This window comes from Felis catus, chromosome B3 (assembly GCF_018350175.1).
Source record: "Felis catus isolate Fca126 chromosome B3, F.catus_Fca126_mat1.0, whole genome shotgun sequence".
NCBI lineage: Eukaryota > Metazoa > Chordata > Mammalia > Carnivora > Felidae > Felis > Felis catus.
Window position 1 is genome coordinate 61,617,968 of NC_058373.1, and position 19,579 is coordinate 61,637,546.

At 41.6% G+C, this 19,579-nt stretch overlaps 1 protein-coding gene across 1 annotated transcript in view; it reads right to left on the reverse strand.

Moving 5' to 3' along the window:
• The window catches only part of RTF1 (RTF1 homolog, Paf1/RNA polymerase II complex component), a 51,035-nt gene that overhangs the window by 4,573 nt on the left and 26,883 nt on the right, over positions 1–19,579 (reverse strand). The window contains exons 4-14 of the mRNA XM_023255476.2: positions 18,266–18,470; positions 12,888–13,002; positions 12,090–12,201; positions 4,988–5,123; positions 4,322–4,499; positions 3,273–3,355; positions 1,863–1,950; positions 1,662–1,769; positions 1,002–1,079; positions 258–379; positions 6–63 (exon numbers count right to left, since the gene is read on the reverse strand). Of these exons, the coding sequence (XP_023111244.1) occupies positions 6–63; positions 258–379; positions 1,002–1,079; positions 1,662–1,769; positions 1,863–1,950; positions 3,273–3,355; positions 4,322–4,499; positions 4,988–5,123; positions 12,090–12,201; positions 12,888–13,002; positions 18,266–18,470 (1,283 nt within the window). The remainder of the gene's footprint in view (positions 1–5; positions 64–257; positions 380–1,001; positions 1,080–1,661; positions 1,770–1,862; positions 1,951–3,272; positions 3,356–4,321; positions 4,500–4,987; positions 5,124–12,089; positions 12,202–12,887; positions 13,003–18,265; positions 18,471–19,579) is intronic.

Below are 19,579 nucleotides of genomic sequence, written 5' to 3' on the forward strand. Positions count from 1 at the left end.
CTCACCACAAGGGCCTTCTCAGACTCTACGATGTTCCACTCCCGGTTCCGCTGGTTGATGTAACTGTGGGTGAGTAAAAGGGTGAGTCAGTCGGTTGGGGAAGGAGGGAGGGAACCACTGAGCCCTGACCCCTGACCCCGGAGCCTCATCCAGCCAGTGCAAGCACAGCGTGTGCAAGGCCACGGGCTCACCTGATAACTGTGGCAAGGTCTGTGGGTCCGGGATAGGAGCCCAACCAAAACAGATCTGTAACACACCTGATGGCAGATATGTTCTTGGTCCGCTGGCGGTCCAGGGCCTCTGCCCGTTCCTCTAGCTCATTCAGCTGGTCTTGGATTTGTTTGGCCTTGTCCTGATCCCCCAGGTCCTCAGCCATGGCCTGCACAAGAGAGAAGTGTGAGTTTTTGGCTATGACTGGCTCTGTAACAAGTATCCCCTTACTTTCAGCACAGGCAAGACATCTCACGCAGTGAACAAATGACAGGAGATATGAAAGAACGCTGAAAACAAACTTTACAAATGCAAGGTATAATTCTTATTACAGTAGTAACACCTTGTCATATAGCTATCTGGCTCTGGGCCCCCGGTTGCAGCGATATCTAACATTAACCTTGGAACCCAGGCCCCATGGGGCTGACTCACCCTAACAAGGCTCACCCCATCGTGATGTGAAGAATGGAAAGCCACCCACCTCAGCTGGGTTTGGCAGTATCATTTGTTCAGACCCAGTGCTGATATTACCCTGGGTTCTGTCTTATTACACACGAAACTAAAGGGACTTTCTAGAAAGTAAGGGGAACAGAACAGACACAATCAATTTCAATTTATAGAAAGGAAAATGGCCAAGGGATGCTACCTCACTGCCTGGAAAGCCCTGTGTTGCTTATGCTGGAGCCCAGCATTTCCCCCCAATCCTGCCACCACTAACTTAGCAGAGGATGAACAAGTCTTATTTCTACACCTTTCAGGATGAGGAAAGAGGTTCAAATGCAAGTCCTCACCTTTTCCTTTAGCAGCTGAGTCTTCTTCATAGCATAGTTGGGTGGAGCTTTTCTGAACCTTTCTTTCTCTTTTACAATCTGTACCAGAGAGGAGATACCAGCAGTGAGGTATTCCTAAACTAGTTTTGTAGACAGGCTAAATGAGCCCATTTTGGAGGCAAGCAGCTAGTTAAGAGGGGGCTGCTCTTCCTACAGCAGTGTCATGCCCCAGAGAGAGAAAGCGAGTTCATTCCAAGGGATACTATGCTGCTTCCAGGGTCACGGAGATTCTTCTGGGACAGTCTGAAGGAACATGCACCAATAAACAGCAGCAGCCCAGGGACCTGGTACTGTAAGGCTAGCCACTGTCCAAGAGAACAGAGATCAAAGAATTTTACCAAAATGTTTTGGAGAAAGGAAACTCATGAAGGACCAAGCCTAGCAGAATACAGATCCTTGAACTCTAAATACACGTCTTTACTCTAGGATTTCAAATGAGAGCGTATAGAGAAAATCTTAATGAATTATAAATAAAGTAGTAATATCAATATTCTCTCATCCTTATGCAATCCTTATGCAGAGTTAAACATATCAAGATATAGGGAAAGAAAAGAAAGTCATGATCTTCTCTAACACTGGTTCTTACTGAACCTCCAATCTCTGGGGTACCAGGTTTCTTACCTCTTCAATGTCCTGATCATTGAATTTATAATTAAGAGCTTCTTTAATAGACAATTCCTTCTTATTGATTTCATCTAGAGTGGGCAACTGCATGCCAGCAGAGAACATCTAGACCAAAACATGATAAAAGCTTATTAAGGGATTTTAGAGACTTTCTCAGGGTCTTCATGAAAAATTGGTAGGTGCTATCTATCCACTTACCGCCTCTTTCCACTTCATGAATTCACTTTCAGTGAATTCCTGGTTTGAGACAAACTCTAGGCGGAACACTCGTTGGTCATTGCCATGCCTACATAAAAAAGAGAAAGCATCTCCAAGAATGGGTATGTTAACTGCAGTACCAGCAAAACAACCCTACCAGACTGTGAACCACCTACCTCTGTGGTTCTCAATCCTATCTGCCCTTTAGAATCATCTAGGAAGATCTAGAAATTCCAATCATCTAATCATCTAGGAAGATCTAAAAACTCTAATGCCAAAGCATCACTCTAGCTCAACTGAATCAGAATCTCTGGGAGTAGGAACCAGGCAATGAAATTAAACAAACAATACCTCCCAGGCTGTTTAATGGGCAGCCAGGATAAAGAATCACAGCTACCACTGGAAAAAAAAACAACAACAAAACGACTTGGCTAGTGCTTCAAAAGTCCATTTATAATAAAATGTTACAATCAACCGGCAGCGGGAATATGAAATACTATGTAGATATTTGAATGACAAGGAAATTCCATTCCTTAGAAAGAAACTGCTTTAAAAAAAAATTTTTTTTTTAATGTTTACTTTTTTTTTTTTTGAGAGAGAGAGAGACAGAGTGAGAGTGGGGGAGAGGCAGAGAGAGAGGGAGACACAGAGTCTGAAGTAGGCTCCAGGCTCTGAGCTGACAGCACAGAGACCGACACGGGGCTCGAACTCACAAACTCTAAGATCATGACCTCAGCTGAAGTCCGATACTTAACCGACTGAGCTGCTCAGGTGCCCCCCAACTGGCCCTTTTCAAGAAGACCAAGAAAGATGACAGCGCCAGGAGAAGAGAATGGAGACCACAGAGACCAAATTAGGCCATGCTACAGCTGGGTCTATTATCCGTTATTTTCAGTGATCCTGGCAAACTACTTCTATTCCTTTTCATATAGGGTCTCTAGAATTTTCAGGCTCTAAGAGGGCAGGGATTTTCATGTTTCTACTTTGTTTCTGCCTCTATCCTGATGCCCAGAACAGTGGCGGATAGCAAGCACTCAGTAAATATGTTACTGAAGAGACACGAAGTCCTGAAAGGTGGCTTGACTTGTCAGAAGATGAGGTTAGTGACAGCCAGAAATAGAAGCAAGCCTCCTGACCACGGTCACCAAGGAAATGCCTGCAGGGCTCTGGGATGAGGGGAGCTTGACATTTTCCTTCTCTACGTCCCACCACGTCTTGTCCCGGATCTCCCCTGTGAGAGGGAGACACCCTACCTTTCCCTACGGCCAAAGGCAGAATATAAGTTTCCCCTCTAAGTCCCCACTGGGCACAACAGAAATTTACTGTAACAAGAAACGTCACACTGGCAGAGAACAACAGCTCCAACAGGCAGTGCCTGTGCTGAGGCTGCCGCCGCCGCACCTCCCCTACCGTAGCTGTAGCCCTTTGTTTGTTCTGGTGCCACCAAGCTGGTAGACCTTGGCGGTTTCCACAACACCCGTGATCTCAGCCACCTAAGTGAAAGGACAGAGACACCAGTTAAAAACAGACTCTTTCAGAGCTCTCCACACCACTCTCTCTGGCTCTCCTGACCTAACTACAAAGAGTGACCCTGCACTAAGAGGAGCCCACAGCTGCCAGACGTTCTGGGCACCTTCCTCAGGTTTACAACCCAGATGGCCAAGCACCAGGCGCCCCACGCACAGAGTGAGTGAGCGCCAGGAGAGGAGGTGGTTAGCCTGGCAGGGCCCATTAGGAGCTTCCCCTCTGACCCAGTCCTCCCTTACTAAGGGGATACACTTGGGATTTCAGAGGTCAGTGTTATCAATCAAACATGAAGACCATGGAGGTCAGTTTCTGTTTGTCAAGCTTTCCGGGATGTGGCATGGCTGCTGGTCCTCACAGAAGGAGGTAAACACATATTAAAACCATACAACCCAGGATAAAACAAACAAAAACAAAAAGAAAAAACATCAAACAGCTATGTTCCAGCCATCCAGATCACAGAAGCAGTGCCAGAACTCACAAAACCACCTCTATTAGGTCAGAGGGTGGTTTTTTTGTGTTTTTGTTTTTAAACCTCAATATAATTCTGTTTCAGAAGTCTCTTGGTATGTAACATGGAAATTTTTCATTTATTTATTTTTCAAATGAACAAAGCTTCCAGATTATGTAACAACCAATGAATACTCCCTTCTTGCTGTTTCCCTTCTTGCTTTTATATGGAAGGGAAATAAAATTATTCTAAGTCCAAACCCCCCCCCCCCCCCAACCTTTGGGCTCCAAAGACTGTCTATAGTTCATTCAGGATCTCTGGTCACCTCAGACTGTCATTATTCTATGGGCGTCTCAATTAGAGTCTATTTTCCCATCAAATGGTGGCAGAAAAGTGACAGATCTGTGTCATTCAGCAGCTCCTATTCCAGTTGAGAATCATTATATTTAAAACACGGATAATTGTCCAGGAAAGAAACACCAACCCGGTAAACTGGTTTGCTGTTGTGGTTTCCAATGCCAATCCGTACAAAACATCCTGTGACAGTTTTAGCAAAGAAGGGCATGTGACACCAACGTTCCAGCTTATGCCGTGATAATCGAACCCGATTCAATTCCTCGGGTAAGGAGACGGGTTGTGATTTGGGAGGGATCTCTTCTTTCCTGTGAGGAATAAAGGACACTGAGAAAAGTGTTCCTCATAAAAACAGATCAAGATACATAAATACTACCAGTTTCCTAAGACTTGACTTGACCAAAGTACATGTGATTAACCACCGAAGAAATAAATGAAGCAACAGGAAAGAGTGGTAACAGAATCCTGTTCCTAATGGTACTGTGAACTGTCTTCAATGACGTGGTCATCCCAGATAATCTATCAGAGTAAGAAAATAAATGGAAGCTCCAAGACGGTCTGAGGATGACATGAAGTCAGTTCCTACCTGCCAGGCCCAGACAAAATGTCCAGGGGTGCAGTTAGCTAAGAGCCAAAGGCAGGAGCATATTTTTTGGGGAACTCAGCTCTGCAATTGAAGGTGCTAAACCAAATCAAAGTTCACCATCCAAACAAGACGATTTTGGAAACTACACTAAGCTTCTTCCCAAAGAACCCACCGAATCCTGACTACTAGACCAAAATATACACAGCTTACTCCTCTTCTTCATCAGATGACGACGTTCTGGATGAGCGGTCTGACTTTTCACTGGACTTGTCATCCTCTTCCTCTTCCTCATCATCAGAGTACACCTCACTGGTTTTTAATGGCTGTTTTTTAGCGAGGAGCTCGGCTAAAATCAAAGGGGAAATGTTTACCCATGTTCTCTCAATAAGAAACTGAAACATCTTTCATACCTGAAAAAGAACTGGGACATGGAGCCCTGTCCTCTGTGGATTGCACTGTCATTACTTGGGTTATATACAGAGGCGAGTTAAACTAGAGTTAAATCATTCAGGCACAAGCCTCAACAGACAAAAAAAGGGGCTGGATGCTTGTTGCTAAGTGGGCAGAAAGCATCACCAACTCTATGCACAGGTGTCTGTTATTACACTCAAGACACCTAAAGATGGGCAAGAAAGATGGGGAAAAATTTTATGATGTCTTTAGAGGGTCTTGGAGAAAAACTTTACTTTCAATTTAAAGTGGTCTTTTGTAACAACCCAAGCGTCTGCACAGGGGAATGGCTGAATCACCTCTAGTACGGCCACCCAAATGGACCACTATGCAGCTATAAAAAAGGAACAAGCCATCACACTAAATCCTGAGTCAGAAAATATTTTTTGGAGGGGCAGACAGTAGATACTTTAGGTTTGTGCTTCATGTGGTCACTATTTCAACTACTCAACTTTGCAGCTGTAGATAAAAACCAGCTATAGACGGAGTGCCTGGGTGGTTCAGTCAGTTGAGCGCCAACTTCAGCTCAGGTCGTGATCTCATGGTTTGAGTTACAGCCCTGCACTGGGCTCACTGTTGTCAGCCCAGAGCCTGCTTCAAGTCTTCTTTCTATCTCCTCTCTCTGCCCCTCCCTCGTTTGCACACTCTCTCTCAAAAATAAACAAACATTAAAAAAAAAAAAAGCAGCTACAAACAATTATGAAACAATTATGAAAAGGGCACTGCTGCTTTCCAATAAAATTCTATTTATAAAAATAGGTAGTCTAGGGGTGCCTGGCTGGCTCAGTCAGAGGAGCATGAGACTCTTGTTCTCAGGGTCATTAGTTTGAGCCCCATGTTGGGTGCAGAGATTACTGAAATAAAACTTGAAAAAAGCAAAACAGGGCACCTGGGTGGCTCAGTCGGTTGAGTATCTGACTTCAGTTCAGGTCACGATCTCACATTTTGTGAGTTTGAGCCCCAAGTTGGGCTCTGGGCCTGCTGAGGATGCTCTGTCCTCCTCTCTCTCCCTCTCTCTGCCCCTCCCCCGCTTGTACTCACTCTCTCAAAAAATCATTAAAACATGAAAAAAAGAAAAGTGACCTGAAACAGAAGGAAAAGAACTTTCAAAAACAAAACAAAACAAAACAAAACAAAACAAAACAAAACAGGGAGTCTACCAAACACACGTGTGACATAAAAACTAAGGAATAACCTCTAAGATCTATAGTTAAGTGAAAACAGCAAGGTAGAGGAAAGTATGTATGGTGAGCTACCATTAAGATGGAAGGTGAATCTGTGTTCTTTTATTTCAAAAAAAAAAAAAAAGGAAGAATGTAAAAAAATTTTTTTAAGTGGCTGTCTGTTACAGAAGGGAGGCCAAGGGTGAAACAGAAAGGTATAGATGTTAAACTTCTTTGAATATACCTTGTTTAGTAACTTTGAGGCTTTGATTTGGAACCTTGTATTTCTTTCCTTCTTTCAAAATTTTTTTAGAGAGATAGCATGCACGTGAGTGGGAAGTGGGACAGAGGGAGAGAGAGAGAATCTTAAGCAGGCTCCATACTTAGTGTGGAGTCCGAAGTGGGACTCAATCCCATGACCCTGGGATCATGACCTGAGGAGAAATCAAGAGTAGGACGCTCAACCAACTGAGCCACCCAGGCACCTCCCACTTTTTTTTTTTTTTAATTTTTTTTTTTTAAACGTTTATTTATTTTTGGGACAGAGACAGAGCATGAACGGGGGAGGGGCAGAGAGAGAGGGAGACACAGAATTAGAAACAGGCTCCAGGCTCTGAGCCATCAGCCCAGAGCCCGACGCGGGGCTCGAACTCCCGGACTGCGAGATCGTGACCTGGCTGAAGTCGGACACTTAACCGACTGCGCCACCCAGGCGCCCCTAAAGTAAGCTCTACACCCAACATGGAGCATGAACTCACAACCCTGAGATCAAGAGCCATGCTCTACGACTGAGCCAGATAGGTGCCCCTAGAACCTTGTATTTCATGTAATCATGGAACAAAATAATAAAAAGTTACCTCTACATATCACGAGCAAAATGAAATACAGTATTCAACTGATAGCACAATCACACAAATATGGAACTGTAACAGGTAACTTTAACATGCATTCAAAAGACAGACATATAGATCAATGCAATAGCCCAGAAAGAAAACCTTGCATATACGGTCAAGTGATTTACGACAAGGGTGTCAAAACCACTGAATGGGGTTGATACTTTTTGAAAAGTGGTGGTGGGAAAATTGGATATACCATGTGCAAAAAAACCAAAAAACCAAAAAACCAAAACAAAAAAAACAAAACAGAAAGAAAAGAAAATGAAGTTAGATCCTTACTTTACACCATATGTGAATCAAAGGTAAATGTAAGAACTAAAACTATAAAACTTAGAAGAAAGCATAGGGGAAAGAAAGCTTCATGACCTTGGATTTGGCAATGATTTCTTAGATATGACACCAAAAACACAAGCAACAAAAGAAAAAAATTTAAGATAAATTATACTTCATCAAAATTAAAAACTGTATCCACTTAAAGATACCATCAAGAATAAAAAGAAACTGGGGCGCCTGGGTGGCTCAGTCGGTTAAGTGTCCAACTTCGGCTCAGGTCATGATCTCACGGTCCTTGAGTTCGAGCCCTGTGTCGGGCTCTGTGCTGACAGCTGAGCCTGGAGCCTGCTTCGGATTCTGTGTCTCCCTCTCTCTCTGACCCTCCCCCATTCATGCTCTGTCTCTGTCTCAAAAATAAATAAACATTAAAAAAATTTTTTAAAAAAAAAGAGTGAAAAGAAACCTAAAGAATGGAAGAAAATATTTGCAAATCATACATCTGATAAGAGATTAATATTCAAAACATTTGAAAAACTTACAACAAAAAACTAAGAACGTGATTAAAAAATGGGCAAAAAGGGTGCCTGGGTGGCTCAGTGGGTTAAGCATCTATCTCTTGTTTTTGGCTCAGGTCATGATCTCACAGGTTGTGAGATGGAGCCCTGGGCATGGACCCTGCTTGGGATTCTCTTTGCCTCTCCCCCATGCCCATGCTCTAAACAAAATGAAACAAAAAATGGATAAAGGACTTGAACAGATACTTTATCAAAAAAAGATACCCTAGGGGCGCCTGGGTGGCGCAGTCAGTTAAGTGGCCGACTTCAGCCAGGTCATGATCTCGCGGTCCGTGAGTTCGAGCCCCGCATCAGGCTCTGGGCTGATGGCTCAGAGCCTGGAGCCTGTTTCCGATTCTGTGTCTCCCTCTCTCTCTGCCCCTCCCCCGTTCATGCTCTGTCTCTCTCTGTCCCAAAAAATAAATAAACGTTGAAAAAAAAAAAAAAAGATACCTTAATGGTCAATAAGTGCATGAAAAGATGCTCAAAAGCACTAATCATTACGAAAATGCAAATCAAAACCACATGAAACACCACTTTATTTTTTATTTTTATTAAAAAAATTAAAAAAAAATTTTTTGTTTTATTTATTTTTGAGAGACAGAGAGACTAAATGCGAGTGGGGAAGGGGCAGAGAGAGAGGGAGACACAGAATCCGAAGCAGGCTCCACGCCTGACACGGGGCTTGAACTCACAAGTTGTGAGATCATGACCTGAGCCAAAGTCAGATGCTCAACCAACTGAGCCACACAGGCACCCCCAAGAAATTTTTTTAATGTTTATTTATTTTTGAGAGGAAGAGAGAGAGAGCGAGCTGGGGAGGGGCAGTGAGAGAGGGAGACACAGAATTCAAAGCAGGCTCCAGGCTATGAGCTGTCAGCACAGAGCCTGACGTGGAGCTCGAACTCACAAACATCGACATTATGACCGGAGCTGAAATCAGACGCTTAGCTGACTGAGCCACCCGGGTGCCCCTGAAGTACCACTGTATACCCACTAAGATGGCTTATATTCAGAAAGACAATCAAGTCCTGGTAAAGATGTGGAAAAAGTAGAACCTTTATACATTGCTGGTGGGAATGCAAAATGGTGAAGCCTCTTTGGAAAAGAGTCTGGCAGTTTCTCAAACACAGAGCTACCATATGCTTCAACAATTCTACTCGTAAGTAAATACCCAAGAGAAATGAAAACATATGTCTACCCAATGACTTATACTCAAGTGCTTACAGAAGCATTATCCTTAATAGTCAAAAAGTGGAAAGAACCCAAATGTTCATCAACAGGTGAATGGATAAACAAAATGCATATATTCATTAATGAATCAATGTATATTACAACATGAATAAATCTGGAAAAAATTATGCCAAGTGAAAAAAGCCAGACACAAAAGACTGTATGTCATAGGATTCTAATTATATGAAATGTCCACAATAGGCAACTCTACAGAGACAGAAAGCCAATTAGAGGTTGACTAAGACTGGGGAGTGATAGGTCTGGGGGGTGGTGATGGCTAAAGGATACGAGGTCTCTTTTTGGGGTAATGAAACATTGTAAAGTTTATGGAGTTTTATTGCACAGCTCTGTGAATATACTAAAAGCCACTGCCTGGTACACTTTAAATGAGTAAACAGTATACCACCTTTGTTCTATCTCAATAACACAGTTATAAACAAAACAAAACAAAACAAAACAAACTTCTGCTTTCTGATTCTGAAATGGACTTATCAGTATGAAGCTCACAAGGATAAAATTTATCTTTTAAAAAAGATCCAACCTCTGTGTACTGACAAGGCTTAGAAATCACCACCAATCCAGTAGCAGGAGCACTCATGAGGAGCATGAGTGGGGGAGAGGAGGGAGAGGAGAAGAGAGGAGAGGAGAGGAGAGGAGAGGAGAGGAGAGGAGAGGAGAGGAGAGGAGAGGAGAGGAGAGGAGAGGAGAGGGGAGGGGAGGGGAGGGGAGGGGAGGGGAGGGGAGGGGAGAGGGAGACAGAGAGACAGACAGAGAGAGAATCTTATGCTGAGCATGGAGCCCGACGGGGGGCTTGATTCCACAACCCTGGGATCATGATCTTAGCTGAAATCAAGAGTCGGACGCTCAGCCTACTGAGCCACCCAGATGCCCCTAAGATGGGACAATTTGAGAATACATAATAATTGCAATGGATTAAAATACACAAAAGTATGTTTAAATCCATTAGTTCACAAGGATATTCAAAATAAGCAAACAAACCTCGTTGGTCACCTCTGGAAGTTGCTGAGGTACTATCTCAATCTGTTGAAAACTAGTAAATAAAGGGGGAGAAAAATCAACCATTTATTCTGCCTTTCCTATACAAAATGTTCCTGATGATAACTAAAGAGCTGATGAGAAGTTTACAGAGGTAAGTGAAGAAAGAAGACAATAAATGAAGAAAGAATAACAGATCAGAATATCATTATTTTGTAACTCATAATGTATTAAAACAGCTAGGTAATGATTATCAGTGGCTCTGGGGAAAGAATGTACGACTATTTCCAATTCTTCACCCTTCTCTGTACCCATGTCCTTTGCCATATGTCTTGATAGTCCTCCTAGCCATTAATGATGGGCCTGGTCATGTGACATGCTTTGGCCAATAAAACACGCACACACCTGACACTGTGCCTGCCAATTCCAAGTCTAAGGTCTTAAGAAGCATCTCATGTTTCTGCCTGCCCCTATTACACTTCTGCCATCACCATGAGAAGAATGTGCCCTAGGTATCATCATCATGAGAAAAATGTGCCCGAGGTCAGAGGAAAAACAGATAGGTATAACAGACCTGGTCCCAACCTGCAGCCTGGAGACAATCCAGGCTAACTTGTACATCAGGCAACCCTCTGCTGAACTGCAGATGCATGAGCAGGAGCAAATGAGTACTTACGAGTTTGGAATAGTCTTTCATTTCACATTATTGTGGTAAAAGCTAAGTGATAGAGCTGGTAATATCATAAAATGAGAGACAATCAGATATTATGTGTCTCCTGATGGAAGAATGTAGCACCACCTAAAACTTAGCCTTCCCCCAAAAAACAAAAACAGAAACAGAGCAAGTCTGAATTTGTCCAGTTTTCTAACTAGAAATTACAGGAAATTCAAGAGATTAGAGCAATGCATTTAATACCACCGATGGGATGCACCCAGCATCTGAGAAACTATAGAACAAATGACCTAGTTTCTTCAAAATAGGCTGCAAGGGGGAAAAAAAGAGATGTATAGGAAAATCTACACAGATTAAGTGACTTCAGGGACATATTCACAAATCACAATGTGTGGATTTTGTTTAAGATCCTGATTCAAACAACCAAATTTGTATTAATGATACAACAACTGAGAAATTTGAACACTGACTAGATAATTGAGAATACTGAGAGTCACTGTTACTATTTTTTACATGTGATAAGGATATTGTAGTATGCTTAAAACAAGAGTCTTTATCTTTTAAAGCCACATATGGAAATATTTATGGGTGAAATACAATGATGCTGTGATTTACTTCAAAATAACCCAATAAAAGAGGGGAGTATAGATTTAACAAGATTGGTGATGAGTTGATTGTTGAAGCTGGATGATGGGTTCATGGAGGTTCATTATACTATTCTCTGTATGTGTTCAGCATTTTCCATAATAAAAAGCTAACATGGGGGGCACCTGGGTGGCTTAGTCGGTTAAGTGTCCGACTCCCGCTCAGGTCCTGACTTCATGGTTTGTGAATTCGAGCCCAGCATTGAGCTCTCTGTTGTCAGTGGGATTCTGCTTGGGATCTTCTGTCCTCCTCTCTCTATCCCTCCCCTCTGGTTCTTTCTCTCTCTCTCAAATTAAAAAAAAAAAAAAAAAAAAAAAAAGCTAAAAAGGGGGGGTGTCCTAAAAGGGGGAGACATAAAAATGGGCACCAAAAAGTCAAATCATACAATGAGAGACACAAAGTAGCCATTACAACATTTTCCCCACTGACCTGTTCTGTTCTTTCGTTTTTCTCGCTCTGCTTTTAGTTCTTCCATGGCTTGAGATTTCTTATCTAGTTTCTCATCCCGTTTGGAACGCCGTTCCTTGTTGTGGGATGTTACCTGGGAAGGGAAAAATATGTAGGATGGCTCTTTTTATTAATAGCTAATGACAACATTCTCTACACCTAACGATTAATCATTCCATTTTCCAATGTGAATCTATACTGGCTCTAGAAACTGAAGCTTGTTTAAGGGGAGAGAGCATCCCCTAGTGGAAAAAGAGAATAGAGCAGTAAAATCAGCCCCCGTCTTACCTGCTCGACAATCAGAAAACCTAAGAATTATAGGAATAAACACTTTCTGGAAGGACGCCCGAGATCACAGCTAATATTTTTTTTGACGCTGTCAACAAAGCTTTTTGTGATGAATGTAGAGACGACTAATTTTCACAGCTACATTTATTACCAAATCCAGGATGACACCTGAGTGAACATCATAACCAATCTGGCTACCTGGGACAGGACGTTTATCAACTTTCCCTTAAGGGATGCCCACCCAGCAGTGAGTTCCTTTTTTAAACGCAGACTTGAGTAAACAATTCCTGAGGAATTGAACAGCACAGCTAATGGTGAAATGGTATGTCCAGAGATTAATGAACCTATAAGATGAAGACAAGTTTTGCACTAATTGAACTAGGCTGATTTATATAAAACCATTAAAAAAAAAATAAAACCATCTTTTACATACACACACACTCAAAGCAGAGGTTTATTTTTTGGGTAAGCAAGAACCACTGAATTTCCTACCTGAGATTCTTGAATCTGTGTCAGCTTTTTCTTTTCCTGCTCCTCTTCTTGTTTTTTCTTTTTTTCTTTCTTTTCTTTCTTTTTGGCTGTTTTTAGTTTTTTCCTGATTTCAAATCTGGTTAAAAGGTATTTGGTTTTTAGATGGCAATCAAATAGTCACAAAAACCGATTTCTATTAGATACGAGAAAGGAACTACCTAGGGGGAAGGAGTTAAACTTTTGGTTTCCTGCAAGAAAACTCCAATGTTCCTCATAAGTACATTAAAAATATTGAACCTAAGTACACCAAACATAGTTGAAAGCATTAAGTTGGAATAGACTTAAAATCAGAGAAAATATTTAGGATACTGTTGTATCCTGTTGGTAACACATAGCTCTTCTTCAACCTTCACATAACAGTTGATTTCTGGATAAGTGTAATGATGTCCTATTGGAAACAGAATGAAACCACAGAGAGCCACTGTCAAATTTTAAAGGTGTTCAGGAAAAGGCTGTGTCTTAAAAACACCATTCTTGGGATGCCTGTCTGGCCCAGTCAGTAGAGCGTGAGACTCTTGATCTCCGGGTTGTAAGTTCAAGCCCTATGTTGAGTATGGAGATTACTTAAAAATAAAATCTTTAAACAAAAACAAAAGCAAGGGGTGCTTAGGTGGCTCATTTGGTTGAGTGTCAGCCCCCTTATTTTGGCTCAGGTCTGGTTGTCACAGTTCGTGAGTTCGAGGCCCCACATTGCGTTCTGTGCTGACAGTGCAGAACGCAGCTTGGGATTGTATCTGTCTCTCTATCTCAAAAATAAATAAACCTTAAAAAAGGGGGGCGCGGGCGCCTGGGTGGCGCAGTCGGTTAAGCGTCCGACTTCAGCCAGGTCACGATCTCGCGGTCCGTGAGTTCGAGCCCCGCGTCAGGCTCTGGGCTGATGGATCAGAGCCTGGAGCCTGTTTCTGATTCTGTGTCTCCCTCTCTCTCTGCCCCTCCCCCATTCATGCTCTGTCTCGCTTTGTCTCAAAAATAAATAAAAAACGTTAAAAAAAAATTAAAAAAAAATAAATAAATAAAAAATAAAAATAATAAAAAAAGAAGATGGTGGCCGGCTGGCTCAATTGGTAGAGCACGTGACTCCTGACCTCAGGGTTGTGAGTTCAAGCCCCATGTTGGGTATAGAGCTTACTTGAAGAGGAAGAAGAGGAGGAGGAGAAAGAGGATGAGGATGAGGAGGAGGAGGAGAACGAGGAGGAGGAGGAGGAGAACGAGGAGGAGGAGGAGAACGAGGAGGAGGAGGAGAACGAGGAGGAGGAGGAGGAGGAGGAGGAGGAGGAGGAGAACGAGGAGGAGGAGGAGAACGAGGAGGAGGAGGAGAACGAGGAGGAGGAGGAGAACGAGGAGGAGGAGGAGAACGAGGAGGAGGAGGAGAACGAGGAGGAGGAGGAGAACGAGGAGGAGGAGGAGAACGAGGAGGAGGAGGAGAACGAGGAGGAGGAGGAGAACGAGGAGGAGGAGGAGAACGAGGAGGAGGAGGAGAACGAGGAGGAGGAGGAGAACGAGGAGGAGGAGGAGAACGAGGAGGAGGAGGAGAACGAGGAGGAGGAGAACGAGGAGGAGGAGGAGGAGAACGAGGAGGAGGAGGAGGAGAACGAGGAGGAGGAGGAGGAGAACGAGGAGGAGGAGGAGGAGGAGAACGAGGAGGAGGAGGAGGAGGAGAACGAGGAGGAGGAGGAGGAGGAGAACGAGGAGGAGGAGGAGGAGGAGAACGAGGAGGAGGAGGAGAACGAGGAGGAGGAGGAGAACGAGGAGGAGGAGGAGAACGAGGAGGAGGAGGAGAACGAGGAGGAGGAGGAGAACGAGGAGGAGGAGGAGGAGGAGGAGGGGAAAGATTTCAAATCAGTAACTTAACCTGTACCTTAACAGAGTGGAAAAAGAAGAGCAAACTAAATGTAAACCAGGCAGAAAAAAAGAATTAATAAAGATTATGGCAGGAATTAATGAAACATGGAATTGGAGTACAAAAGAGATAATCAATGAAACCAGAAGTTGGCTATTTGAAAAGATCAACAAAACTGATAAACCTTTATCTAAATTGGCTCAGATAAAACGACAGAAGATTCAAATTACCAAAATCAGGTACGAAACAAGAGACAACACCATCAACCATACAGAAATAAAAAAGATACCATAAGGGAACACTATGAACAACTGTATGGCAACAGTAGGTAATCTGGATGGAATGGGAAAAATCTCTAGAAAGCCAAAAACCATCAAAACTGATTCAAGAAACAAACAGAAAAATCTAGACTGATCTGTAATAAGAGATTGAAATAGTAATTTTAAAACTTCCCACAAAGAAAAGCCCACATGGTTTCCCTGAAGAATCCTCCTAAACATTTAAAAAAGAATTAACACCAATTCTTCACGAACTCTTTCAAAAAAAAAAAAATAAGAGGAAACACTTCTCAAATCATTCTGTGAGGCCAGTATTACCCTGACACCAAAATGAGACAATGACATAAAAAGAAGAGTATAGCTTAATATCTCTTATGAATACTGACATAAAACTCAACAAAACAGCAGAAAATGAAACCCAGCAACTTATAAAAAGGATGATATACCATGAACAAGTGGGATTTATCCCAGGTATGCAAGGTTGATTCAACATAAGAAAATCAATCATTGTAATATATCGATTATTAATAAAGCACAAAAATCTCGCAACTATCTCAACAGACCCAGAAAAAATTTTTGACAAAATCCAACAACCTGTCTTGATAAAAACTCTCAACAAACTAGGAATAGAAGGAAACTTCTTCAAATGGACAAAAGCCATCTATGAGAAACCCACAGGTAATATAACACTTAATGATGAAACACTGAATGCTTTCCACCATAGATCAGGAATAAGACAAGGATGCTCTCACTCTTCCTCCTCAACATGATACAGGAGGACAAGAAAAATAAAAGGAATTCATATTAGAAAGGAAGAAACAAAATTTATTTTTAAAAATTAATTTTAATGTCTTAATATTTATTTTTGAGAGAGAGAGAGAGATAGAGAGGGAGAGAGAGGGAGAAAGTGTAAGCAGGGGAGGGGCAGAGAGACAGAGTGACAGAGAATCCAAAGCAGGTTCCAGGCTCGCAGCTGTCAGCACAGAGCCTGACTCAGGGCTGAAACTCACAAACTGTGAGATCATGACCTAAGCTGAAATTGGACCGTTAACCAACTGAGCCACCCAGAAGCCCCCAAATTTATCTTTTTTTGCAGATTACATGATCTTATGTATAGAAAACCTAAAGGAATCTACTAAAAACTAACAAATGATCTCAGCAAGTTTGGAAGGGAAAGATCAATATACAATAATTAACTGTATTTCTATATATTACAAGGAGCAATCTGAAAATGAAACAAAGAAAACAATTCAATTTATAATAGCATCCAAAAGAATACAACATTTAGGAATAAACTTAACAAGTGCTAGCCTTCTACACCAAAAACTGTAAAACAGTGTTTAAAGAAATTAAAGAATACCAAAATAAGTAGAAAGATACCAGGTTCATGGAAAGAGTTAATATTGTTAGGATGGCAACATTTCCAAATTTGATATATATACAGATTCAACACAATTTCCCAACTGTAAAAATCCCAACTGCTTTTTTCACTTTTGCAGAAACGGACAAGCTGATATTACATATTTCATATGGAAATGCAAAGGGCCCCACATAGCCAAAACAATTTTGAAAAAGAAAAGCAAAGTTGGAGGACTCACACTTCTCAAGTTAAAAATGGACCACACGGCTATGGCTACAGTAAACAAAACCATATAAGACAGACATAGAGATAAAAAGAACTGAGAGGTAACAAATAAACCTATATATGTAAGGACTGATTTTTGAAAAGTGTGTCAAGACTGTGGAAAGGAAGAGTCTCTTCAAGTGGTATTGAGACTAACTGGATGCCTAGATGCCAAAGAATAAAACTGGATGCCTACCTCACAACACATAAAAAAATGATCTAAAAACGGATCAATGATCTAAAACTCTAAGACTCTTGGGGTGCCTGGGTGGTTCAGTCCGTTGAGCGTCCGAGTTTGGCTTGGGTCATTGTCTCACGGTTTATGAGTTCAAGCCCCACACTCGGGCTCCCTGCTGTCAGCACAGAGCCTTTTATGCTACCTACACACCCTTAAACAAAAAATTTTTAAAAGAGGCAGCCCTACAATAGGTGAAGAACCTAACAAGGATCTCATTACTGAACATAGGATCTCACTACTGGTGCTGTTGGTTATAAAATGGGATGCTAAAGGTGTTTACATATAAAGATCGTTATTAAGATTAAATGAGATCCACATAAAGACTTATTAAGAGAAAAGGAGAAAGTTACTGAGTTACACCACTGCACTGTCATATAGCTAAACAAATGAACTACAAAAAAAAAAAATCTCAATTTTCTGTGTATGGCTCTGAGCTTCCATCTTATTTATCATTTCTGTAAACATTTCCTCTAGTCACTAAAAAAAGGCACTGACTCAGTCAATTGCCTCATTCATATAAGGTGAAAAATATAAAAACCAAGTGGAGATAAGCCACCCCTTACTCTCGAGTTACTTTGTGATTTTAATATAGGGCTTTGATGGCCTTATAGAAGACCTCTGCTCTCTACAGTAAAGAAATACAAACTTTAAGTCATCCCTAACCATCTGGGCAATTCCAGCAGTTTCTTCTGTCCTGTTTGTTCCCAAACAGGTAACCTCAGAAGCATTTATACTCAAAACAAATGTCTATTACTTGCAGCTGACTGAAAGCCAAACATTCTTGCTTAGGATAACTTACTATACTTAATATGGTCTCCACAAGGGAACCCAGGCTCCCAGATGAAATGGAACTAACTGCTATCAGAACAAATTCTGTTTTTCTTTCATGACATTAAGTAGGCAGAAAAGGTTCCTACTTCTGAGGACAATTTTATCTCTAGAGACAAAAAGCACGTTTATTTATTTATTAAAAAAAATTTTTTTTAAGTAATCTCTACACCCAACATGGGGCTTGAACTCACAACCCCGAGATCAAGAGTCACATGCTCCACTGACTGAGACAGCCAGGCGCCCCAAAGCATGTTTATTTTTACTGTGAGATTCTGTTATGAGATAAGGAAGAACTTTTACCATTTAAATAAGGCAAAAGTAATTCAGAAAACAACGAAGCAGCTTTTGACTATCAAAAAGCAATTTAATGTTTGAGACTTTAAAAAAAAATACATAAACCAGGCTGAAAAGATGGTCAGATATGTAACTCAGAAATCATAAGAAGTTCTAAGTCTTGAATCCTGGGATGATGGGTGGCAAATGTGAATTTTGGAGAATTATTTTATCATTAAGAAGTCACAACCTTACCTTTTTTTCAACACCTCCCTCTTCTCTATGCGGTTGAACAGTTCTTGCTCTCGCTCCTTCTCTGTCATCTGCTCCAGACGGGCCCTGTCTTCCTCATCACCCATGAGGTCTTCTCCATAGCCATCATGGAACTCTTCATCTTCTGAAGAAGAGTCTGAATCTGAACTGGAGGAGGAGCTGTTGCTATCAGAGTCTGACACTTCACCTACAAGGCCAAAACGCAAGATTAAGTTATGCTACAGAAGACTAGGGCCGCACAGAGGACCTCCCCCTGCCGCAACCCAGTGTTGATAATCACTATCACCCCGCTTTCTTTTTTTTTTTAATAAAATTTTTTTTAACGTTTATTTTTATTTTTGAGACAGAGAGAGACAGAGCACGAACAGGGGAGGGTCAGAGAGAGAGGGAGACACAGAATCTGAAACAAGCTCCAGGCTCTGAGCTGTCAGCACAGAGCCCGACGCGGGGCTCGAACTCACGGACTGCGAGATCATGACCCGAGCTGAAGTCGGACGTTTAACCAACTGAGCCACCCAGGCGCCCCATCACCGCTCCCCGCCTTTCAATAAAGTGAGCTCTACACTCAATGTGGATCTTGAACTCATGACCCCAAGATCAAGACTCACATGCTCTACCAACTGAGCCAGACAGGTGCCTCATATGCCATTGAATTTTTGAAGAGTATAAGCCTGAACTATCTAAGAAAATTCTGTGAGGTGATAACGAAAATACTGTCTATCTGAACAGAAGCCACGTGTGGCTACTGACCAATTGAAATATGGCTAGTACAACTAATTGAAAAACTCAATTTTAAATTTTATTTAATTTTTAACTAATTCAAATTTAAATGGATTCTGTTGTCAAATGTTCTCCAACTTGGGCTGGCTGGTTTCAACAACAAACTATTCAGGTTACGAATTTTTGGCAATAATCCATAAGTGATTTTTAAAGTATCTTTTTAAAATATTTCATCAGGAAGCACCTGACATATGTTTGTTCTAATAGTAGTGGTAGTAATTTGGATTACTTGGTTAGGTAGTATCCCCCAGATTTTTTCCTTTGTAAAGGCACCCTTTTCTCCTTTGAAGTTAAGAAGATACTTTGAGACTGTGTAAACAGCTTGTTCTCCAACAAACTTTCATCCAGTGGTTTTAATACTCACAATTCTTAAGTAAAGCAATTGTTACCATGATAGTTGAAACACAGTGATCTATCATTTCTTCTACATCTATTAGTTAGCATTAAAAAAAATTCAGTGTTTTAATGAGTCATGACACTGACTGGTGAATTCCCAATGAAACTGGATCTTGACAG